At 42.8% G+C, this 26,226-nt stretch overlaps 3 protein-coding genes across 3 annotated transcripts in view; all 3 read left to right on the top strand.

Moving 5' to 3' along the window:
- Window positions 1–2,993: 2,993 nt before the first annotated feature.
- On the top strand, window positions 2,994–9,215 carry LOC119738316. The gene has a single exon (XM_038213162.1). The coding sequence runs from the start codon at window positions 2,994–2,996 to the stop codon at window positions 9,213–9,215; it is 6,222 nt and encodes a 2,073-aa protein (XP_038069090.1).
- Window positions 9,216–10,923: 1,708 nt separating this feature from the next.
- Window positions 10,924–26,226, top strand: part of LOC119737079 (alpha-aminoadipic semialdehyde synthase, mitochondrial-like) — a 61,472-nt gene continuing 46,169 nt past the window's right edge. The window contains exon 1 of the mRNA XM_038211167.1: window positions 10,924–11,047. The gene's annotated coding sequence lies outside the window, so the exon portion shown is untranslated. The remainder of the gene's footprint in view (window positions 11,048–26,226) is intronic.
- LOC119738311 (indole-3-acetic acid-amido synthetase GH3.3-like) lies at window positions 12,231–25,939 on the top strand. Its single transcript, XM_038213157.1, has 9 exons — window positions 12,231–12,235; window positions 12,534–12,657; window positions 13,751–13,773; window positions 22,995–24,022; window positions 24,249–24,387; window positions 24,767–24,931; window positions 25,133–25,281; window positions 25,372–25,451; window positions 25,699–25,939. The coding sequence occupies exons 1-9, from the start codon at window positions 12,231–12,233 to the stop codon at window positions 25,924–25,926; spliced, it is 1,941 nt and encodes a 646-aa protein (XP_038069085.1). The 3' UTR covers window positions 25,927–25,939.

The following is a 26,226-nucleotide window of genomic DNA, read 5'->3' as shown; positions in this document are numbered from 1 at the left end:
TTTCCGATGAACTATACTCAAGAAATACAAAATGGATTAAATTGAAATTTCGTGCAATTAGTTTTCACGATAAGTAGTTTGAATGGCGTGAGAAACCGTGGAGCTATAAATATAATATGATCGTAACAATCTAGTGTTTTAAACGTTAAAAATCCATGTTGACTTCCATTAGGATTGTATTTGTTGCAATTAAAATCCTGATTGTTACGGTCATAATAGTATGTACTGGCGCGCGCGACACGCTGCTGCTCTCAGTATATACTGCATAGGGACACATTTACTAGGGGGACACTTTCACCGTTGGGCAGGGGGGGAGGGGGCACTTCCCCCCCCCCCCCCGGCGGATTTTTTTGACAATATTTTTTGTCAGCAATGATTTGAAGATTTATAAAGTTCTTCTGACATAAATCTCACCAAAGAAAACCTGCTCAACAACCATTACAATGCGCAGTGAAATTGTCCATATAATAATATAGTATTTATAATAATGGTAAGTTTTGAAGAGCGCCCCCATTTGGAAGATGGGTACCAGTCCCCCCCCCCCCCTCGCTGGATACGCTGCCGGAGCGCTGTTAGGGCCCCGATTTCATCCAAATTGCACCGAAATACAAGCTCACGTTCCTGTGCACGGCTTCCACCCTTATTGTTTACGAACTCTCAAGGGCATGGCCCGCAATATGCTGAAGAATTTGAAGGCATGCACATCGTGATTTGGCAGGCGTAGGCAATTTCGGATCGATTTACCGGCCTGCACCCTTTAAACAACTGCAGCTATATATGTCTTTGCAACCTCGTCCCCAGGGTGTCGAGCAGTACGCGCCCACCACTACCTGCTCTCTCACCCTGGTATTGGATCATTTGCATGTGCAAGATTTTTGAACACGTATGCAAATTAGGAGTAGTCTGGTGCCTGCCTGTGCGTTACATTTGCGTTTGTTTTTGTATGCGGTGTCTGGGGTAAAAACAGAATCAATTCGTCGCAGCGCGAGCATGGCGTGAGTTACGAAAACATGATTTCATTTTAATTAAACTGTTACGATCTTAACGAGACAACATGCAGTATCAAATTTCATATTAATATTAACAAACTGGAAAGGAAATGAATATTTTCGAGAAGGCGTGGACGAATGATCGCGAAAACACGTACTGCACGTTGTGAATAACAACACCAAGTACACGATATAAATCCATTTCTAGCCAATTGCGGTATCGAATCAGGATGCAGGAAGGAAGTTTCCTATCCAGGGTTTACTATTGGAAACAACGGTGGAAATAAAGTAAGCACTGGGGACGAGGTTGATGTCTTTGTAATAAGGTCATGATAAGTTACCCAGTATGCCATCCCCACTTCCTTGACAAGATTCCGTGAAGTTCATCAGCCATTCCCGGCCCAGCGCCCATGGCCCTGTTTGCAAGGATGGGGTAGGGGAGGGGGATACCGGGTACGAGCGAAGCGCTATACATAAAATAAAGATGGACATTATGAACAGCGCCCCTAGTGTAATGTGGTGGCCTGGTTAATGTTGTTTTCGTCTACGTTTTAATGTTTTTTTTGTTTTTTTAATTAAGGACGAGAACGTACTATTCGCCTAGTTTTTCAGGAAAGTAATGATTGATTACAGGCTGATGAAGGACTGTTGGGAACAGCCAACGCCGATTGCCAGCGCTGGATGGTGGTCCGCTGGCAGTTTTGGAGCGGCAGGCCACTGGAGGCATGCCACTAGCCTACCGCTGGCGGACCGCTGATAGTTTGGGTCGGCGTGCCGAGGCCGACAAGCCGCTCCCCAGCCACCGGTGGTCCGACGGTGGCTTGCGGACTGGGGACTCCACGGTTTTCACCCTTACGGGCCCTGCACTAATATTTATAATTGTTATACAATAACACGGTCCGCTTGTCCGTATACCATTTTCCAAACAAATGAAAACAAATGAAAACGGGGGGGGGGGGGGGGGGGGGGGTTGACCCGCAAACCCTCTGGATCTGCGCCTTGGCGACTCGTGTACAGTGCTAATGGGAATGGGAATTCGATAAAATATGCCGGCGCAACCTCAGATCATGTACGTCGTGTCAAAAAAGTCTGTATCTGTATCTGTAGCGTACTGCAAGCAAACTCCACTATGGGATATACGGTTGCAGGCGCGTGGTGGCTAGCAGCATCCCTAAACAATTTTGTTAATAGGCCCCCTTAGTGTTGAAGACAACTGCATCTCATGGAGTCTTGACTTAAAGGACTCCACTGAAGTAGCTTCCCTGACTTCTGGAGGAAGTAGGTTCCACTGAGCTGTTGTTCTTGGTACGAAAGAGTATCTGTAGCAGTCCTTCTTAGATGTAGGGTGAACAAAGGATAATGAAGATGATTTTCTAGTTGACATTTTGTCCCGTTTGGAATCAACTTGGTACTGATCAACATCAATTGCGATTTTGTGGTGAATGGATTTGTAGAGCAAGGTTAGTCTGGATATGATTCTGCGTTCCTCCAATGATTTCCATCCGAGGTGGGTGATCATGGATGAGACACTACTTGTGCGCCTGAAGTCCTTACAGACGAACCTGGCCGCTCTGCGTTGGACAGCTTCAAGTTTATTTTTGTGGTCCTGATGGTATGGATCCCATATGCTGGCGCAATATTCTAACTTGGGTCTGACCAGGGTCTTATATGCAGTGTAGCGGCCAAACTCAGATAGATTTCTTATTTTTGTTTTGCCAAGTGAGGGCGCTGTTGCGGGAATACGGGAGCTAAGCAAAAAGCAACATGGCTTCAGCTCAATCATGTCAATGACGACAGAATTTGCAACCTGTGGAATTCTTCGCCCAAAGCATTAACTGGCCAAGGTTTATTAAACGTCAATCTGTGCCTATACCTGAGCCTGACAAGTGTACGACTACCAAAACTGTCAGAAGTTGTACAAGACAATAAAATCTTCTGGATCTGCGCACAGCATATTTTCGTCAGTAATCTTTGGCAGATTCATCATTGACGTTTACTACCAGTATGGATAAAGGGGCAGAAGACCTTACCACGCAAGGAGCTACATGTCATGACCATGAGAAAGTTGACATGGACAGTGAAGATACTGCTTTTCATGAAACAATGAGGGCAAGAATGCACACAGAAAAGGGACTTGCCTACCAAAAGGACATGAAAGCAAAGCGCGTATCACAGCTGTTCAGGCAAATAAAGTCGAAAACTGAAAGGCTTGAACTACTCATGAATGAAAAGCATGACCAAGGTGAAGTACGCGCTGAATATAAGGAATGGATGTCAACTTACGAGGACTTGCTCAAAGAGAACAGCGAGTACTGTACTTTGCTGTCCAAGGAAGAATTACAGGAGTATCTGGACAATAGTTGGGACAGTAGAGATACCTACCTGAAGAACTTCAAGGTGTATTACTCCAACTGGGAAACGGTCCGGTCACAGAAGGAGCAAGATGTCGGAGTTCCACGCCAACGCCATGGCACCACTGACAGCGAAAACCTGACAAGCATATCACGCATCAGTGGAAGGGGCTCAAGAGCTTCCATTGCCAGCACTGTATCATCGGCACGACTCAAGGCGGAGCAGGAGAAAGCGGCTTTGGAGGCAAGAATGAAGGCACTCAAGAGGAGACGAGAGATAGAGATGGCCAAGTTGAAATTGAGGTTGGAAGAAGAGGAGCTGAATTTGACCACAGAACTGGACATTGTTCATGCCAAGGAAAGAGTTTTGGACAGTTTTGAATTACAATCAAATGCTGTTTCAATTAGAGATTCAAATTCAGTTAAGCAGTTGAATAATGAAACTGTGTCCATTGTAGCACAACCCAATAACCAGTCACACTTGGTAGACCAGACAAATAGTGGTCAATCTGCACTAAATGTGAATGCTCATAGTTTTACACCAGAAAGTCATAACCAAAGTAGTAGTGTACAAGTACATGGTAAACAAAGTTGTAATAGTTCATCATGCCATAGTGTACCAGTGCCATTGCATGTCAATAATGACCATTCTGTTTCAGCTCAAGGTGACAAGCACTGTGACAGCAACCGAAGTGAAACTGGCATGTCAGGTGACAACGCTCTTCTTGCAGTTGTCAGACAACTAAAAAGGCCTACTCCTGAGATCAAGCGGTTTAGTGGGGAACCAGTCGACTACCGGAAATTCATCCGGCAGTTCAACACTAAAGTGGCAGTACATACTGATAATGACGATGAGCGAATGAGCTACTTGGAGCAGTTCACTACTGGAGAGGCATATAAAGTTGTCTCAGGTTTCAGCCATCTTCCTGCTGAGCAAGGATACCCTGCAGCTCTAAAAGAATTGGCATCTAGATATGGAGACGTGCATCTCATGGCCCACTCCTTCATCAAGAAAGCACTCGATTGGCCATGTGTTCGTCCGGACAACCCGAAGGCACTTGATGACTTCTCAATTCTGCTGGTTGAGTGTGAAAATGCTGTAAAATGCATTCAAGCAGTGAAGGTCCTCGAGTACCCCGACAACATGAGGAAGTTGGTGGGTAAACTACCATTCTATCTTCATGACAGGTGGAGAAATGTTGTTCGGCAGACTTCAGACAAAGGCGAGACTGTCCAATTTAGCCAACTGGTTCGATTTGTAAAGATGGAGGCAAAGAAGGTGATGGATCCCATGTACGGCAGAGAGGCACTGAGCCAAGATATAAAAGGCACAGGGGCAAAGATCGTCACCAAAAACACCAATCGTTCAAGGGGCAGCTTTGCAACCGAGGTTTCAAGTGGCCAATCCGAGCAGACATGGCGTAACAGAGAAGGAGCCAACAGGTCAACAGCAGTAAAGTCTGGCAATGAAGTGAAGAACGTGTGCATATATTGCACTGACACAGGCCATCATACTGACAAGTGCAAGCGTCTGTCCAGTTTGCCTCTGTCTGAAAGAACAGAGTTTGCAAAATCCAAAGGTCTATGTTACGGATGTCTCAAGCGTGGTCACCAGAGTAAGGAGTGTCGCCATAGATCCACTTGTGACATTTGCAAACGTCGACATCCAACCTGCCTCCACGATGAGAACAGAGTTCCCAAGCCCGAGTCAAAGCCTAATCCAGATGGCAGCAGTGGGCAGTGTGCAAACTTTGCAAAGTATGCAGGTGGTAATACGAGGGCCGGTCAGCAGGGTCAATGCACCATGGCAATTGTACCGGTTAAAGTCCGGCTGAGAGATGGTATCAAGGCTGTACCAACGTACGCATTCATGGATCCTGGAAGCACGGTTTCCTTCTGTAGTGAGAGTCTAGCCCGGCAGTTGGGAGCAAGTGGTCCATGTAAGTCCATTACATTGGACACCATGGGTAAGCCCTACTCCATGAAGACGTATCTCATCGACGGGCTGAAGGTCAGCGACTTAGACATGACGAACGAGATTGATCTTCCAGTCATGTATACCAAAGACACAATACCAGTTTCCCAGCACCATATTCCAAAGACTGATGACATCTCCAGGTGGGACCATCTTAAAGACATCAGCTTGTCTGAAATAGATGCAGACATTGGACTCCTGATTGGTAACAATGTGGCAGATGCCTACACCCCGTTTGATCTGAAAACTGGTCCAGCGGGTAGCCCTCATGCTGCAAGAACTATGCTCGGTTGGGTGGTTTGGAATGTGATGAGAGACGCTGTAGAAGTACAGAGTGACATAAGTTGTAGTTTCTCTGTAAACAAGGCTGAGGTCACAGCAGTAGCAGAGGTAGATCAGCTCAAGCATCTGGATAGATTAGTTAGAGAGACCATCAACATGGATTTCCCCGAGAGGCTCATTGACGACAAGAAAGAGCATTCTCAAGAAGACATCAGATTCTTGGCGTCGGTGAACAAGTCTATCACTCACAGAGATGGTCACTACTGTATTGGTCTACCTTTCAAAGCAGAAGATGTAAAGCTACCTGACAACAAGTCAATGGCATTAAAGCGCCTTGATAGTCTGAAACACAAACTACAGAGAAACAGTGAATTCGGCAGTGACTACAAAGAGTTCATGTTCAAGATTATGAGTGAAGGCTACGCCGAAAAGGTCCCACAAGAAGACCTACATCGGGCAGACGGCAGGGTGTGGTATATTCCGCATCATGCAGTTTATCATCCCCGCAAGCCCGATAAGATTAGAGTAGTCTTCGATTGTGCGGCTACATACCTGGGTTCATCTTTGAACAACGTCTTACTCCAAGGACCAGATCTCACAAACAGTCTGATGGGTGTACTCCTGAGATTCCGTCAAGAGGAGATAGCTATAATGGGAGACATAGCCACAATGTTTTTCCAAGTAAGAGTTCCCAGTGAAGACCGTGACTGCCTCCGATTCTTCTGGTGGCCAAATGCCAATCTCAAAGAGCAGCCGGTTGCCTATCGTCTGAAAGTCCACCCATTCGGAGCAGTGTCGTCACCGAGTTGCTCAAGCTTTGCTCTTAAGCAAACTGTTGAGGATAATGTTGGTGACTACGGAGAGGCTTCATGTGACATAGTGAAGAGAAGTTTCTATGTAGACGACTGTCTTGTCTCGGTTGGTACAGAACAAGAAGCTGCTCATTTGATCCAGAGTACCACAGCCCTGTGCAAACAAGGCGGCTTCCATCTGACAAAATGGGTGTCAAATAGCCATCAGGTTCTGCAGACGGTGCCAATAGAGGAACGGGCAAAAGACATCAGAGAGTTGTCGATGGAGAATCAGAACCTTCCCAATGAGCGAGCTCTGGGGGTTTATTGGTTTGTGGAATCAGACAGCTTGGGGTTCAAAGTCAGTTTGCCAAAGCAACCTGCAACACGACGAGGAATACTTTCTATCACGAGTTCAGTTTATGATCCTCTGGGCATCGCAGCTCCTTTCGTGTTGAAGGCCAAAATTCTCCTTCAGAGTCTTTGTCGACGAGACATAGGATGGGATGAAGAGATCCAGGGAGAAGATCTTAGAATCTGGAATCAGTGGCTCAGTGAGGTGAAAGACCTGGATCAGCTTAGGATCAGGAGATGCTACAAGCCTTCAGGGTTTGGGCAGGTTGTAAGCTGTCAGCTTCACATCTTTGCAGATGCTAGTGACGTAGGGTATGGTGTGGCTGCCTATCTCCGGCTTTGTGATGAATCTGGGCGCATCAGCTGTTCGCTTGTTACAGGCAAAGCAAGGGTTGCACCTTTAAAGAAGATGACTATCCCGCGTATGGAGTTGACAGCAGCAACCATCGCAGTTAGACTTGGCAAAGTGCTTACTCAAGAGCTGGACTGCGACATACACGGCACCTACTACTGGACAGACAGTATGACGGTATTGCGGTACCTCGCAAACGAGAGTTGTCGCTTCCAGACCTTTGTTGCAAATCGCATTGCAATAATCAGAGATGCCTCTTGCTTGCAGCAGTGGAAGTACGTGAATACCAAATTCAACCCTGCTGATTGCGCAACACGTGGTCAGTCAGTGAAAAGGTTTCTTCAGTGCTCCATGTGGTTTGAGGGTCCAGGCTTCCTGTCTCAGCCAGAAACAGAATGGCCTCAGCAAGATGCCGATCTTACCAAGCTACCAGATAATGATGCTGAGGTGAAGAAGACTGTGCTGATGACAGCAGAGACACCTATCAGTCCGGTTGACAGACTTCTGGAGCACTATTCAGATTGGACCAGGCTGAAACGGGCAGTTGCTTGGATATTGGTTGTGATGAAGCGCCTCCAAGATAGAGTAGCTGCAAGCGAGAGGTTGAAACAGGAGCCAGCACAGCAAGAGTTAGAACAGCAAGAACCCAATGCGTTGCACCGTTCACAGAAGCTCGAATCAGAGCAGAGCAGAGTTAAGCAAACTCTTTCATCAGGTGACAGAGAAAGTCTTAACCATACTCGACTTACCACAGAGAACCTTGAGGCTGCTGAGAGGGTTTTAGTGTACCATGTCCAGCAGAAACATTGGAAGGACGAAATCAAATTGCTCAACGAGACGGAGGGAAAACCATCCTCGGTAGTCAAGAAGTCTTCTTCATTGAGAAAGCTTGATCCTAAGCTGGTAGATGGACTTCTACGTGTTGGTGGTCGGATTGGTAGAGCAGATCTCGACTTTGAGTCCAAGCACCAGGTACTGATGCCAAGAGACTCACCTGTCTCCAGGCTTATTCTTCAGCATATACACAAGTCAGTTGGACACTTGGGCAAAAATTCCATCCTAGCAGAGCTTCGACGACATTACTGGATAATTGGAGCACCTTCTATCATCAAGGGTATCGTCTCGAGGTGTGTCACTTGCAGGAGATACCAAGCCCCGGCTGAGCAGCAGAAAATGGCCAGTCTGCCACGAGAGCGACTTGCGTTGAATGAACCTCCATTCAGCAAGGTTGGAATGGATTATTTTGGTCCCTTTGAGGTGAAACGTGGTAGAAGTATGGTGAAGAGGTACGGGGTCATATTTACTTGTTTGACTTCGCGAGCTGTCCACTTGGAGTTAGCGCATTCACTTGACACGGATTCATGCATCAATGCAATCCGCAGATTCAGTGCCCGTCGTGGATCATTAAAGAGCATTCTCTCTGACAATGGAACCAATTTGGTTGGCGCAGAACGTGAGATGCGTGAGCAGATGAGAACCTGGAACCAACAGAAAATCCATGACAACTTGCTACAGAAGGGCATATCCTGGCAATTTAATCCTCCAGCAGGATCACATTTTGGAGGAATATGGGAGCGTTTGATTAGAAGCGTCAGGAAGATCCTCTACTCTCTGATGCAAGAACAGCATGTTCATCTGAGTGATGAAGCTCTCCAAACTTTGTTGTGTGAGGTAGAAGCTATCATGAATGGACGACCACTTACCGAATGCCCTAACAGTCCCAACGACCTAGATGTCCTGACTCCGAATCATCTGCTTCTTCAACGGTCGGGCGAGAGTCTGCCTCCTGGGTTGTTTGACAAGCATGATAAATATCCTGTTAAGCAGTGGCGACAAGTTCAGTATTTCGCAGACCTCTTTTGGAACAGATGGTCGAAGGAGTACCTGCCTATGCTTCAAGAAAGGCAAAAATGGACCCACCCCAAGCGGAATGTGACTGTGGGAGACATTGTGTTGGTGGTTGACTCTTCGCCAAGAAACTCATGGGCGCTTGGCAGAGTACTTGAAGTTGTCAAGGACAAGAACGGATTTGTTAGAAGTGTCAAGTTGAAGACAAAAACTTCTACTTTAGTTCGCCCTGTAACAAAGCTTTGTCTTCTAGTTGAAGGCAGTGTTGAGTAGTTGTCAGTATTTACAGACATATTGTTATGCGTTGTATCCACCAAGATTTCAAGTGTTAGTTTAAAGATAATAGTAAAGTTTGACCTTGTTTATTGGTATTATGTAATTGCTTATTGATTAATAACCAATTAGAGGGCCGGTATGTAGCGGCCAAACTCAGATAGATTTCTTATTTTTGTTTTGCCAAGTGAGGGCGCTGTTGCGGGAATACGGGAGCTAAGCAAAAAGCAACATGGCTTCAGCTCAATCATGTCAATGACGACAGAATTTGCAACCTGTGGAATTCTTCGCCCAAAGCATTAACTGGCCAAGGTTTATTAAACGTCAATCTGTGCCTATACCTGAGCCTGACAAGTGTACGACTACCAAAACTGTCAGAAGTTGTACAAGACAATAAAATCTTCTGGATCTGCGCACAGCATATTTTCGTCAGTAATCTTTGGCAGATTCATGCAGTTTCTTTAACTTTGGTGGAGCAGCTGAACAGATTCCTGCGCAACAGTCCAAGAACTTTGTTTGCTTTAGTAGTAGAGTTACTTATGTGTTCGGCCCAGTTCAGTTTGTTGTTTAATTCTACTCCCAGGTAGGTGTGATTTGTGACTGTTTGGAGAGAATTTCCGTTTATCTTGTAAGATGACAGAAGAGGTTTCCTTTTGTGGGTCATGTGCATGGCGTAACATTTGGTGACGTTAAATCGCATCTGCCACTTGGACTCCCAGTTACAAAGGGTATCGATGTCGTTTTGTAGTTTCTTGTTGTCTTCTGGAGTTTGGACTTCACGGTATAATATGCAGTCATCTGCCAGAAGTCTCACTTGAGATGAAATTCCTTCCGGAAGGTCGGTGAGATACAAGATGAAGAGTAGCGGTCCAAGCACAGTGCCCTGGGGCACTCCTGATGTCACAGCTATTGAACTAGATGAACTGCCCTCTAAGACTACTTGTTGAGATCTTTTTGTAAGGAAAGTGTTGATCCAGTGGAGTAGAGAGCCAGAGATCCCAGCATGTTTCAGCTTTGACAATAATCTCTGATGTGGAACTAGGTCAAACGCTTTGCTGAAATCCATGATGATTACATCGGCTTGCCCTTGGTTATCTAGGATTTTAGCAAGGTCGTTTACGGTCAGGGTGAGTTGGGTTTCACACGATCGACCTTTGCGGAACCCATGCTGTTCATTGTTGAGAACGTTGTACTGATCAAGGTGACACATGATGTTAGAGTGGATAATATGTTCGAGCAACTTGTAGCAATACCATTAGCAGTGTTGAGTGTTGAGACACCAGTTGAGCTTTGCATGAGACTCTTAATGTATCTCCAAAAGGGCTTGGTGTTGTTTGATGTCAAGTCTTTCTGTTTATCATAGCTGTAGCCTATGGTATGAAGAAAGTGATTTTTTTTCAAATTTCATCCGTAAATTAAAAGCTATAGGCCTACGTGATAAACGAATTCGAGCTTTGATAAAGGGCCGTCAATGTCGTCACGTTTATTTGTAGCCGCGGTAACTGCCTTACCTACAATTTTTTTAGACGTGAGCGTTGGGAATATTTGTCAGGTCTGGGGACTAGACTATAAATTTCACGATCGCTTATGTCCCGTCAGGGCCACCGTACGCACATGTGCCGCGCGAGCTCGAAGGCAGCGCGCATACGTACGTCGTGTAAATGTACGTGTACGTGTCCGGTATCTGTACGTACGTGCACGTACGGAACCTTCATTTGTACCCATTCGATCGACGACGTCCACGGTCTAACTAGTTTTGCGTCACACAGCACAAAATATCGAGAATCTAGTGAGCTGGACGCGTCGATTTTAAGTCTTCCACTAAAGTCAAGGTATGTGTACAATCAGTATGAATTAGAAACTCGTGAAGTAATTGTGATCATGATGATTTCGCTCACATCATGCTCACATTCACAACCTCAAAGTTGAACAACATGACACACAACGCCAACGACCCTAGTCACTCATACTATCGATATAGTAACGCCAACGGTTAGCCTAGGCTATATTTACTTTGGACTTTGTAAATAGGCCGATTGATAATTCATCGTGACTTCTGTTCAGTGATTGGTCAGCCGGGTGGGTGTAGTAAAGGTGTGTGGTGGGTTGAGGGCTTGAGGCCAATGATCGGGGTCTAATGATAATCTTCACATTGTCAGGTTGGAGGATTTTTTTTTAAAGGGAAATAAAAGTCCAAATTTCATAACGTTCATGACGTTCAAATTCATTTTTTTCCTTCTAATTTTGTATTTTCTTCTCATGTTTTTATAAAAGTTGCAGCCTACCGACGACAGAAAATGGGAAATGCGTTACGGCTGCCGTAACAATAGCCACTGCGTTTTCGAAAACATTCAACTTTTTAGTTTTTTTTCAAGCGCAATTTACCCGAAAGCTTGAGCCACGGATTCTTTTACTTCTGCTACCGTAGGGTCGCCTTCAAAATCTACTTTTTCTGTTCGACCTCCTGATCTTACTCGTAACTTCATTTCTGGGCATTTATTTGTTCGAAAACCACGTCTTCTTTTCGTTGTTCTTTTCTACCATACAGCATACGACATGATCAGATGATGTACGATTATAAAATTGGGGAAGGGCGCCTCTAGCGGTAGGTAGGTAAACGCGCGTTCGGCCGGCCGGCCGGCCGGCTTTTCGTATAGGCCCGGCCGAATTTTTCATAGGCCCCGAATTTTTCGTAGGCCCAAAGCACATTGCCTACTGTACCTATTGGGTAAACTAGGCCTGGGGAGAATTTGAAAATTGTCAGTTTTTTTCTTTTCAATTTTCTTTTTATTCGAATCCCTCATTTGATCCGTGTCCAATGACGGTGTTCGTTTCACAGATAAGGATATTTGGTACAATGTTGACATTGGGAGTTCAAATGCTTGGACGTCATCAAACCGGATAAAAAAATAAAAATCTTAGGGCTATAAGAATCTTTCTGCCAAGTTTGGTGCTTTGGACCAGCCTGGTCACGATTCCGACCATAATGCCATATGATTTCCTAGAGTTGACGTGATGACGTGAGTACCAGAACAGATGACTCTTCCCAAGCTAAAGGAGCTGAATTAGAATAAGACAAACAAACAAATTAAAGTTCCCCGTAACTATTTTACAGTAATGCCACCTGACTATAATGAATAGAGACGTTCTTATGAATAGAACAGCAAATTGGGAACAATCTCATACGTTTTAACTGTGCCATGTGTTTTGATAAGTATACATCGACGCCACTTACTAAGTAGGCCTATGTTGGATCACAGCAGGCATAACGGATTCCGAAGTGGAAGATTCAAAAGACCCGACACGCCCACTCTGAAGTCTTATAATCAAAATGGCGGTTAAGTGGAATTTTCGCTGTGCATGCTGGGGGTTCATCTCGTCGCTCCTAGCTTCGGTCCTTCTCACCTATTGCTTTTCTCCTCAGTTTCATCTCGCCTTCCGAGTCATAGCAGGTGAGTTGTTGCTTTTATTGACAAAAAAAACCTTTTTAGGGTACTAAGTTGCAACTTTCTAAATTGTATATGGAACCTATACCAAGACGTATTACGTGGGAGAAGACTGTGTCTCCATCTTATTTCAAACGAGACCCACTCTATGGGCTCATTTGCTATATCATAAAATAATTATGAAGAGAACAGAAATTTACGGATAGCTGGAATAACGACTATACAGCCAATGGTCTTATCAATATAGTTGCCTGAGCTGAGGGCCATACTTATGTCCTCTTTGTACCAATCTCATCACTGACTGACCCACTGACTTACACACTCTCACGTATGGCTTAGCCTGGTTGTTTGCCGGTAAAGAGAGCCGGTCATTGCTCAATCCGACCAATTGTGTATGTACGCCACTGCATGAAAGACTTCCATCGCAGTGAATGGCCAATCTGAATCAACTAAATCCGTCCCGTTACCAGTTTTACCAGGCTTGCCAGACTGACTCCTATGAATCCATTTCATTGCATCAGGCGCTGCAGCAGTGCTGATTGGCATCTCATCTCTGATTGCCTTCCACATCTCGACTCTACGATGCTCTGAGAGCCACACATTCATAACCCATGTCCTACAAGTGACACCAGGGTGAACGTCTAGCTACGCCCTCCATCTCGGCAAGGGCCACTTACATGTGGAAACGTCCGCGTCCGGTTTCTTATGGTGCTTTCTGCAGTTCATTTGGTTAAAGATATAGTCCATCATTTGTAATTTGTGCATTTTGTTCGTTTGAAAATTTGTGCATTTTGTTCGTTGAAGCAACAAAACGAACTACTAATTTAAATTTCCCACGATGCGTCTTAAGAAGCACCGTTGGAGAGGCCTTCTTTCGTTGATTACTTCAAAATGACAGCCAGAAGGAATAATTTCACAGGGAGTTTAGTCCCCTTACTATCTTTCAACCAAGTATGCCTTTCAACAATAATTACGCCAGTTATTTTTCGGATAGCTGCAAATAATGGACTTACCTTTAAGAACCACGTCGTCGGTCGTCTTTATCCTGGATGACCTTTGACTGGAACAACTACATGCACAAGAATGAAGTATTACATGCCTAGTTTGGCTGATTTAGTGTTGAATGACGTCACAGCACGCATAGTCTATGTACACAATAAAAATGCGTCTTTGTACACGGCACGCCTACATTCCGTGAAAGAAAATCAGTCTAAATAATGACAATCTTACACTTCTTACTACTTTTTCATTTTAAGTCTCCTCTTTCGATACGTTTTTTTTTTTTACATCAATACCGATACTTGAAATTGTTAACCTGTGGTAAAATCTGATTCAAAAGTTTTGAAGAGACAACGAAGCTGATACAATAATGATGTTTTCCATGAAGCAATTGAGTTTAAATCAGAATGTCAATGGTTTGCGTGTAATTTGTTAAATTGCAACTCAAACAGATAATTGTAAAGAAAAATATGTTTTGTGTGAGGTATTGAGCCCATGGTTTATTCTGGTAAGTTGGAAGCCGGGTATAAATAAGCTCGACCCTTGAGGGCGCACTTTAACTACTTTAAAAGGGAATGTTTGTTGGATTTAGTGCGGGGCATTTCTTAAATTTCCTACCGAGTTAAAAATGCAACTGCAACAAAGCCTAGAATCATTAGAATGCACTATACCAGTTCAAATTTTCCAGATAAAAGTTTAAAAATTTGAGAGAATTACTTGCGATGAGGTTTTGGCATTGCCAAATAATGATATTATGTTGTTGTTTTTTCATTATGAACTGAAAAATGTGACAGATTTATCTTGTGTGGTATCTTTTATTTATGAAGTCACATGCTCAATCGACTCTTAGAGCTGTTCAGAGTGTTCGTCCCTTGTTTGAAATATGTACTCAAACACTACGGATTTAACAACTTGAACCCTAAACACTAAATAGCACAAAGGTGACCTGCCATATCATAATGAGGAATATCCCCCACCTGCGACTCTTCAAGCTACGTAAATCATGTTAAAGCACAAATCATTGGCTTTTTCAATGATACAAAATCTGTTTATATAGCTAAATTTATTCCAAAGATATGCCGCAGGAACTTCAACAGTGTCCCGCCGAACTTCGCCAACCTCATTTTGTAAAAAAAACGGCTTTGAAAAAAAAAAAATACGCATTGCGTCGCCAACGGCAGTGGAAAACGTGAAATTAAGTTTCCAACTTTTGGGAATTTTTTTTTTACCAACAAAAAATACACAGTGTGAATCTTGGAAACCTTGGCTACTCAAAAATTAGAAGAAAAAAAAACATTGATTTTGACATGATTTTTCTAGTGCATCCAACTTCAGGCGTTGATAACTCAGGACATGGTTTTGGGGGACATTCCTCATTTTGCCACAGTAGGTAAAAAGGGTTAAGTGGGCACCCAAACCTTAGGCACCTTATTACTGATCTTGTCTCCCCCTCCATCGACTTCGGTTCATTCTTGAAGGTTTGGACGAAGCGCCCTGCAAGTCATTTGTCGTTGGGTGATAAGGAGCTGAAGCTATGTGCCACACTCCATGGTGTTTCAGGATCCTTAATTCCTCTGATTTGAACTGCGGACCATTGATACTAACAAGTTGCTTAGGGACAATGTGTTGGGCGCGAATGCCCCTTAGGAGATCAGTCGTCCAGCTTGATAGTGAAGTGGTTGTCTGGAAGAATTGAGGCCGTTTTGAATGTGCATCAACCGTTACCAGGTCTGTCCTTAGAATAGGCCAGCGCAGTCGATGTGTAGGGTTTCGCGGGCCATTACCCAATTTGATATGGAGTAGAGCTTAAAAGGGCACTGCGTCCTGAAATCCCCGAAAATTTCATGCTTTGGATTGTTTACTTATCCTATTTCAAACATCTGGTTGAAAGGAAACCAATCTATAATGTCTAACCGTTTTCTGAAAAAAAAGACGGGAAAAAAACCCCGTTTGTTTACATCGGACACGACGGCGTACGCATACGTTTTTCCTATATGAATTTCTTAGCGCAACCTAAACGACAGGCTTCCGCTGCATTTTGTGCAAAGCAGAAATCCTCCAGAAAACCTCAAAAAACGCACGATTTTTTTCCTTTTTGAGAGCATAACTTTCGAACCCTCGATGCTTTTGTAACCTGGAAAAATGACACACTTGACTTGGGGATTCAACTCGACACAAATAATTTAATACAAGACCAGGATCTAAGAACAAGTCGCGAACTATTTTATTAAGAAAAGGATTTTAAAATGAAACAAACTTGAGACCAAAGCTGAATAAAAAAACCTTTAAAACCAAAAAAAAAAACCAATGATAAAAACTACAAGTTACCAACAGTAAAACCAACTTAAAAAAAATTAAAAACCAACACAGAGCGTCAAAATAGTGAACCTTAAATGCACTCTGACTGAAACCTAAAAATTAAGAAAAGACAAGAAAAGAAAGAATACAATTAAGAAATATATCAAAAGAAAGTTAAATTGGTTAAATAGCGCAGTCTAACTCTATTATATACAGCATGTTTATAAACAAGGTCACTTATGCCCAACATACACACTGGCAACACAAGTTTCTGGCTGAATATCTAATGAGTACTAATCTATGGGTCTCATCTGTTCCACTTAACTTCTAATTAGACTTCACCCAGTCTAAGACAATCAAACTAAGCCTCAAGGTAAACAGGTGGTAAAAGTGGATTTAAACATACAGGAAAATGCAGTGAAGGAAGTGGGACTAAGACAAGTCTAATTTCATGAATAAACATCTGGTGATCTTCTAAGAAAGGAATTTATACACTTGGGTCTCTTGATCTGTAGGAAAGTCATACCTCCTAGCCTAAACAATGGTAGAGATACACTAAAAAAAAGTCATTCAATCTACATGTTCTAGGGGTAAAATATGAATCTTTCTCAACAAAAATCAATTCTCCAAGCAAATCATGTCATCTTTCAAAGAGGAACCAAAAGTTATAAAACAAAACTCAATAAATGTAAACTTATGAAAAACATTCTTCCATCCTGTAAAACTAGTCAAAGAAACTTGATTCCTATAAAAAACAATACTCCTCCTTACTCCATATATATTAAAAAGGTCAGAAAGAAATCATGTGTTGTGCAGAATCCAAATCATAACCCATCATGGAACAGTAAAATCTCAATGCTTCACAATTAAACTTTCACAAAAACTTTCCAAAGATAAAAAAAAACACTTTAGACCATAACTACGTAAAAACCTTCCAAAAAACTGCACTAGAATTCAAAATATGATTATACAATATAAAAGAACAACAATTTCACAATCAAACTCACCAGGTGACTTGAGCAGCTCAAAAAAACACAGGGCAGGCGCTCCCAAGAATAGGGGAAGAGAGAAAATAACTCGCCAAGTGTCGAAATTGACTTTGAGGAATTCATAATGTACGAAACACCTTGTGTTCGTCACAGAAATATTACACACAGCACCAATGCACAAATGTGGTTTCTTTCATGTCCGCAAAATTATATATGGATAAATTATTTGAAAAATTACCATCTTACATCGAAGTAAATTCTATTTCAATATTGATTGTATGTGTATATATTTATGTGGGGAATCGATTATTTAAAACCGCTGCGTCACAGAGGACGCCCTTCCTAACGACCACTGTTATTCCTTGCATGGGCCGCACAATGAAAACCTTGACGAGCTGGAAGCAGGATGTTGCTAGGATTCAAAAACAGTGACCACTGCACTGTAGTATTCCTTTGCATTTAAACTAGAGGCTGTGGAATGTCCTTAATACCTGGTGGTTGTGGTTTGTTATTTCCTTCATATCTTAGAGAGTATGGAGACTCCCATTCATTAAATCAAATACTGAAGTAGAAGAACATCTAAGTGGAGAGAGTGTCATTTACTGGTCAGTCCGAAGAAGAAGAAATTCTTCACACATGGTGACAAGCTACCATAATCACAAACCCAAGGGTTCGCACATCGCAGTTCCTTTCTTTTATTTTTTAGAAAAACAACTTTATTGTTGCATTCAACTCGTATTATCGTGTCTTCTGCATTCTCCTCTACTTTTCTAATTGTTGAAGTTGTTTAGGACAAGGGAATGATATCAAAGGGCACGGTGAAGTACTAGCAGAGTTGTAACGAGTCACTGATTTTTGTGACTCGAGTCGAGTCGAGTCATTTTAAAGAAGTGACTCGAGTCGAGTCGAGTCATTAGGTCAACAAGGTCGAGTCGAGTCGAGTCGAGTCACAGAGTGTGATCGAGTCGAGTCGAGTCGAGTCATGCATTTAGCTCGAGTCAATTCGAGTCACAAATATTTTAACACTTAATTACAATAAAAAGCAACAAACACAAGAGAGAAAGAATACAAGGCACCAGTCTATTACGGAAATCCAAAGACATAAAGTATGCTGTATGGTACCCAACCAACAGTTTCCATTGCTAGCTCACGTCACAGATAAGAAGATGTGAAACTTCGGTCTTATAACTGGTTTGGCTTCGGGTCTAGATTTTGTTGTTCGCTGATCGCTGACAACGTTAAAACCTAATTGCATTATACAAAACTGTTTCTGATTATTAAAGGTGGGCCCGTCCGTATCCATTTTTGTGTGTGAAATCGGGACATGAATTTAGCCAGCGTTCCACCAAGAACTTCAAAATCGCCCGAACCAATGATGAAACCACGGATTGAGAAATGCGTTTTAAGTCTGGTTCCGGGTTTAGCATTACATGCTATAGAACCACAAGGTGGGAGTCCGCGACACGGTGTAGGTTTGTTGTTTCATTATGGAGGAAGGAAACAGACTGCCGCTGTATATAAACGTACATTATTCGCGAACATTAACGTGACGTGAACAAAAACTGGCAACGCAACGCGAACGGCGCAGCGTAAGTCATTGCAAATATTTTTCGCAAGTAAGTTTTGCTTTTATTTTGGGACTCGAGTCTTATTAGCCTTCCTCGAGTCGAGTCGAGTCATTCTGATGAGGGACTCGAGTCGAGTCGAGTCATTTGCTCGCAGTGACTCGAGTCGAGTCGAGTCATTTACTCGTCGGGACTCGAGTCGAGTCGAGTCGCCAAAAAATGTGACTCGAGTCGGACTCGAGTCGAGTCATTGACTCGAGTCATTACAACTCTGTGAAGTAGCCCTATCGTGTGTACGGGTTATTCGTTTTGAAAAATTGTACACACCGACGCCACCTAGGCTACATTTTGTACGTTGGAGGCAGCCGGCATATAACGTCCAAAGTGGAAAATTGTGAAGTCCTCAACACGCCTACTCTAAAGTCCTGTGTTCAAAATGGCGGTTACTTGGAATCTTCGCTGTGCATGCTGGGGTTTCATTTCCTCGCTCCTAGCTGCGGTCTTTCTCAGCTATTGCATGAATCCTCAAACCCATATGGCCCTCCGAGTCACAGTAGGTGAGTTGTCGTTTTTAATGACTTTTCCTCTTTTTTTTTGAGGGGGAGGGGATTAGGTTTCATTTTCCAAAGTATCAATGAAATCTATACTTGTCCATGTACGCCTGGCTGTTACAACTGATAATGTAGTAACCAACGGATAATGTATCACCAACTGATAATGTCACACAAAGTGACCGATACTGTATCACTAACCGATAATGTAACAGAAAGTGACCGATATTGTAGTAAAAATGTACTACACTATCAGTCGATTGTTGGTACATTATCGGTTTTAACCGATAATGTATCAAATATTGACCGATTGTGTAGTAACATTTACTTCACTATCAGTCAATTTGGCTTACTTGGTTCCCCCAGTTAGTTTTGTGAGACTCCGACACCGGTGTTGAAACTAAGGAAAAGCCTGACGTTGGAGGAATCCCCTCACCGTGTGAAAGCTCTGTTTCCCGCCAAATTCGTTATCATAGATAATAATGTTGATTCTAATATAAAGTTAATGAACTAAGAGGGAATGCAACAATAATTTCAGGAATGAATTGCAGGGCAGCTCCGTCGCACAGCCTTTAACGTGTCACCACTTGAAACTTAGAACTGATAGACACATGGATTACAAGATACGAGAACTGTTTGATTGCCTCATTGATGTTCTCCGAAGTCACCGTGTTAAAATTAGAAAAAGTTTTAACTATGGAAGGTTGTGAATCTTTTCTTTCAAAACGAAGGGAGGAATTATTGCAGTCATATTTATTTTATCGTCAATGTAAAATTTTGTCTAATTTCATTTTGTTCCCGGGTATTGTTTTGTTGTTTCTTTAGTGTGTGTATATAATGTGAGTGTAGACCTATGTATGTCAACTAGGTTTTTTGTTTTTATGGTTTGCATTTTTCTCTCTGGGGAATGGGATTGCTTTTGTTTCTTGGTTTTGTTTTATTTTGTTTGTAATAATCTGTTTGGCCAGTTTGTAATTCATTCCCGTTATTGAGTCTGGGTGTTTGTTTGTTTGTTTGTTGGGTTGTAAGAGTATTTATTTATTAGTTCGTTTTTATATTTTTGTATCTGTCTGTTTTGTCTAATGTTTCACTCTATGATTTTTTTGGCTGAGTCTTGTCTCATCTCCCCGTCTTGTCTCGTCTCGTCATGTCTCGTCTCGTGTGGTTTCGTATGATTTGTACAATTTACTTTTCAATAGTACTTTAATTTTTATGAATGGAATTTTAAATCTGTTTTACTGGCAGGGGTTTGGATAATCGTCTGATGACAATTGTTTTATTTTCTTTACATATCCGTGGCAGCCTGTCCAACTTTTAGCTTTTATTTTATGTTTTAAGATTTAAAATAAAATAATTGAATCAAATAAATCAAATAAAGTTTCTTCAAGTCTTTATTACGCTGGAGATTTTTCGATCGCAGTACATATGAGAGGCAGCCCAAATAGGCGCGACGGTCCGGCCAAATTACGATTTGTATACTAGTTTATCTGTAATAATAAAGAATTTTGGCCCCTGCACTTGAGGGTCTGTATTTGTAGAAGTGAAGGGTCCATGTCCCTGAATTCGGATTTCTGAACAAAACATTTGAATGGAATCTATATTAATATGGAGTGGAAGGAATCTGTTTTTTTTTTCAAAATGGCGATGGGGTGATCATCGTTGGAGGGAAAAATCACCCAAAAGTCATAGGTTAACCTTCCCCCCCCCCAAAAAAAAAGATTTCCAAAAAGGCAAAGAGGATTAATTCAGCTTTCATTTGATGTATGTTTTGATCACCTGTGAGGGTTCAGAGTATGTTCCCCAATTTGTTTAAATTGGGGTATTTATCTTTGGTGCCTATGGGAATTTATGTATTGGTGTGCACCCTTAAACGGAGTGCTGTAAATTCAGGGATCGCATCAACAACTGCTTTTGAATCACACAGTCATGTTTGTGTACCATACTTTCCCACACATAAACTTTTCATCTGGAAGGCTCATGTCACAGGAATGTCCCATTAAATTGTTTAGAAATTATGTTGAAAATAACATCTTCATGGATTCCCAGCACAACTCCTCACAATAAGCGCAGTGTTAACAATATTTCTCGTTGTGGGTCTGAAAATGAAAATTGTCGGTTTGTGTATTATGAATATGATCAAGTGAAATGATTTATGCAGAGTTTGCCCATTTCCCTCAAAATTGCATATTGTAATATTGTACATTTTTATCAATTTGCTAGAATATGTGATACCTCACCAACAAGTATCTTTTAACAAAATTCAATCAGAATATTTATCAATTTTTAATTTTTTTTTAAGTTGTTTTGTTACTTGTTGGTGTCCCTGCCACACTATACGATGGTGTAGCCGTGCGTTATGCACGTGGATTGTTTATTTTCGTTTTGACAGGGACTTTACTGAATCGAGTCTGGTGACTGTACATAGAAATTTCTTTGAATAAAAGTCGAATCGTTCATTCATGTGCACTTGTTATGCAAGAACGCGACTTGAATGCTTTTATGTGTTCACAATACGACGCTGTTGAGTCATTTCACTGTGTGATACAGTGAGAAATTTTGGAATCATAATGGCGTCAGCGATACTTACTAGAGAGCTCTTGCGTACGACTTTCTGCACTTTGGTACTGTTGTCTCCAGGACAATTGTGTGTACGGTAACCCGACGAAACCAGATTTTTAAAGACGAAATTGCCGACCTCAAACTTGTTAGTGCCATATTTGGCAACTATATGTGCGTTATTAGTTTAATTAAACAAATGAACAGGTTAATTAAACATAGTACCGTTGAAGGTACCTAAAAGTAAACATAACAGCATAGAAGACCGACAGACGAACATAAAATGTTACAAAATAAACATATTTGTGTGGATAATTTTTTAGGGCGTTACCGGCAAGTTAACACAAACTTGGTGTCAAATAGATCATGGGAGTTTTTTCATACAAGTTTACATAAACTTTAACTGTATGACCTGCAGTGGCGTAGCCACGGAGGGGCGTGGGGGCGACAGCCCCCCCCCCCCATGAAACCTTGTCCCCACCCCCACTTAGATTTTGAGTTTCTAAAAAAATTATCATTGATCTACATGACGCCCCCCATGAAATGTTCCAGCCCCCCAGCGCCCCCCCCCCCCCCCCCCCCCCCCCACTGAAAAATTCCTGGCTACGCCACTGCAATGGTCTGATTCGAAAAGTATTCTTTGACCCAGAGGGTCATCCTAGTGTCAACTGCACCGATCTCATTTACTGACTGACTCACTCCCAGTAGCGTATCCAGCTTTTGATGTCAGGGGGCAACCGCACATCCACGCTGAAATGTAGACATGTTTTTTTTTCGGACACTTGACCTCCGTATTACAAGCAGGGGGGGGGGGGGGGCTGGTACCATTGTAATGTTTTTGAGCGTTTTTTTTTTTAGGATTTGAGATTGATGTCAGAACTCTCTAACCATTTATTGCTGACAAAAAAATATTTGTCAAAACAGTGCGAAGTGCCCCCTTCTGGATACGCCACTGCTCCCCGCAATCTGTCACTTGTGTGTTAGCCTGGATCTTCTCTGGTAAAAATCCGGCCCATTTTGTATTTACACCAAATGTATGAAAATACTTCCGGCTTTTACATCAGGCTCGACTGTTAGTGACGGATTGGGAGATACATATTAAGCAGCGCCATTTTGGTCCCGCAAACCTAGCTGGCGAAACCTACGCTTGTAAAAATGAGGTATTTATTCATGGACATCTACTCAACGGAAAACATATACCATAAAGAAAATGTGGTGATCGGGGCGAAATCATGCACGCGCGTCGCTGCTGCACGTTGAATCGCTTATACCAAAATACCAAATGCTGCCACTCTGATATTACGGAGAGAATTTAAAATACTAACGTCACTATTGTGCAAACAAATTGTATTCACATTAATGACCTTTATCGATTAGGTGCTGTGGCAGTGCTGCTGGGCATCTCATCCCTGATTGCCTTCCACATCTCGACTCTACGATGCTCTGAGAGTCACACCCTCACAACCCTACTCCTGTCCTACAGGTGGCACCAGGGCGAACGACTAGCCACGCCCTCCATCTTGGCAAAGATCAATCACATGTGGAAACATCCGCGAGAAGCCCAGGAAGATCTGATCCGGGAGCTGACCAGTCGACATGCCAAGACGGAGTACGGGCGCAAGAACCGTCTTGGGGAGATCCAGTCAGTGGAAGACCTCCGCAAGAAGCATCCACTCACCACGTACGATCACTACAGGGATTACATCCAGCGGCTGGCAGACGGAGAAGAGGGCGTCTTTCTTGACGAGGAGCCCCTGCGATTCGGCGTCACATCAGGAACCACCGGAGCCGGGAAGAAAATACCACTGGTTTCTTTTTGGCTGGATGGAGATGCACTCTGCAAGCAGATCAGGCGCTTGGCTGTGTACCAGGGTGCTCACCGGCCAAGCCCTGTACAGAAACGCTGCTTCTTCTACATCCATCCCAAAATCTCTCTCACCAAAACTGGTCGCGTCATTTCTCCGTACATGTTCATCAAACAGGAGGAAACTATGCGTTTATCGGAGCTCAGCTCTCCCCCACCGGCCTTCACTATCACAAATGAGCCTTCTGCCGCCTACGTTCACATGCTGTTCGCAATTGCTGACGCCAATCTCGCTCTCTTGTCTACCATGTTCACTCCCCAAATGTACCGAGCTCTGAAGTGTCTGGAGACCAACTGGCAAGCCATGTTAGATGATCTATCTACCGGGCAGATCAATGCTAAGATCCCTCTAGACCCTGATTTACGCCGGTCAATCCAACGCTATCTCAGACTGGACAAGGCCCGAGTATCCCAGTTGAGAAGGGAATTCGAGAAAGGCTTCCATGGCATTTTGAAGAGAATCTGGCCTCATCTGGTCGCCATTGAGGGAATCGATATCATGGGTTTCAAGAAGAAACTAGAAGAAAAATTTAGTTATGGTAAGAGTTAAATTGAATAGAAATCTCAAGAGTTTGTGCCTTAAATTCAATCTACGCAAGCACTATAAAACTACACATAAGAACCGGAGCCCAACAGAATCGATTCATATATTGGTCCAACCAAAAGAGGGGAATACTAAGTGCCAAGTTATTTGCCATCTTCATCAATACACTTGTCTTAAAAAATGAATTTGTATTAAATAACCATTGATCATGTCTTGGCTAGGTGTTCCTTGCTTCAGTCGGGGATACGGCAACACAGAGGTAGGCCACCTCGCGATCAACATGTGGCTTCATGAAAAAGAGCTTCGATACGCTCCCTGCCCCCACATGGCTGTCTTGGAGTTCATCCCGGAGCAAAACAGGTGTGTGATTATTATAGAAGACAAAGTGGTCCACTTTACTTTTCTCCCCTTTCTTATCCCTAGTTTGTTTGGAATACCAAAAGATTACTTTATCATGGAAAGTTGTAAGAAAATCCGAGTCTTATCTCTGAGTGATTCCCGTATTTCCTGTAGTTGTGTCATTGCACTTTGGGCGTGATCCCTGGCCACATGGCATTTTGGGTTTATGGCTTTTGAATAGTGCCCCTCAACCCAACAAATTGACAAAATTTGATTGGAAAACCAAGAAAAATTGACATCTCGGTTGGAAGGGCACCGATGCGGTAATCCGGAGGCTACATGCTCCATTACCTCTGTCTAGTCGATTTTTTTGTTCAACTTTATAGTTTCTTTTGAACAGTTCGGATGAAGACCCAAAGACTCTTCTCATTGACGAGGTTGAGGTCGGTGGCAGATATGAACTGGTGTTGACCATGCGCTCCGGGCTATACCGTTATCGGAATGGAGATGTCATCCAGATTGTGGGATTCCACGAGAACTGCCCTGTCATGCGCATGCTCTACAGGTAAACAAAACCAAGACTACGTAATCATAATAAAGCTGATGACAAAAAAATTGATTCAGGATGGCTTTTCACTGGAAGTCTGTTCATGCATCTGGTATACACAATGGACATGCATGCTGTAGTCCTATACGATATCACTATAGCTGGCCCTCTGGCACCAGCTAACAGTTCATCGCATTGTTTAATGACGCTCTTTTTCAGGTCAGGAGAATATCTTAATTTGGTCTACGAGAAAGTGAACACCCAAGTTGTGGACGCTGCCATAAAGAACACCATTCAAGGCTGGCCAGGAATTCAACTAGTGGATTGGACGTGCGCAGAGAGCCCAGTTTACGATCCTGAAAGTTCAGGTAAGCTATATTTAAAAATCTACTCCCACTCCTAAAATACATGTACTTAAAATGCTGCAACAACCACTGAGCGTTTTTTTTCTGTCACAGAACTATACTACATCGTATTTCTTGAGGTCGATCCTGACAAGAGGGAGCTGAATGAAGTCACAGAAGAGCAAAGGTCAAAGGTAATTTAGTCAACTCTGAAGATAATTTTCAAAGATAACTAACCTTACTTTAAGATTTACTAGCTACGAGATTTGAAAACACTGGATTTATAAGGAGTTTGTGTTGCAATATAAAATAAATATAAACATATGCATAGGTTCTTTGAAGGCACCGCGCGCAAGGTGTCGCAAATACACGTACAACTTTATATATATTTTTGTAGAGCTACCCATTTGGTAACGAGACAAGTGTCCACTTTCATTTCAGTTTGATGAACATCTTCAGCAAGAACACGTCTACTACAGCGGCCTGCGGGGATCCAACACCATATCCCCGGCCCAGCTGAAATTCGTGAGGACAAGTACCTTTCTGGAGCTAAGGGACTTTAGGGTTGCCATGACAACGACTTCTGTCATGCAGTACAAGACGCCCCGTAAGCTGAGGACGCAGGAGCACGTGAATTGGATGATGGAGCGAGTGATTGAGATTAAATAAAGAGGTATAATCGTGAAAGCTTAAAAGGCTAGTTAGGCATGCATGTAAATCTCGAGCACTCGGGAAAAAGATATTCTGATTAATTAGCCAGATGTGTATGTATTGTCTGGTCACACAAAATCTGCCCAAATGCCTCCTACGCGGACTACAATAAATCAGAACAAAAAAAAAAACACTTTTAAAGGCAAGAACCGTCGACCCAAACCGATACTCGAGTGACAGAACTAATCTAATTTCGAAACACACTTTATAATTGGTGCTCTCTGAACGCTTGTGGGAAGCAACTGCCACAGAGGTTAA

Source organism: Patiria miniata, unplaced genomic scaffold (assembly GCF_015706575.1).
Source record: "Patiria miniata isolate m_02_andy unplaced genomic scaffold, ASM1570657v1 HiC_scaffold_3, whole genome shotgun sequence".
Classification (NCBI taxonomy): Eukaryota; Metazoa; Echinodermata; class Asteroidea; order Valvatida; family Asterinidae; genus Patiria; species Patiria miniata.
This window is presented reverse-complemented; position numbering and strand designations above follow the sequence as displayed.

Excerpts from the sequence above, each read along its gene's own strand:
- LOC119738316 (XM_038213162.1), top strand. The coding sequence starts at position 2,994 with ATGGATAAAGGGGCAGAAGACCTTACCACGCAAGGAGCTACATGTCAT.
- LOC119738311 (XM_038213157.1), top strand. Across the intron at positions 12,658-13,750 it reads AGTTTCATCTCGCCTTCCGA|TATTACATGCCTAGTTTGGC; the intron begins GTCATAGCAGGT and ends ACAAGAATGAAG. Across the intron at positions 25,452-25,698 it reads CAGAAGAGCAAAGGTCAAAG|TTTGATGAACATCTTCAGCA; the intron begins GTAATTTAGTCA and ends CTTTCATTTCAG.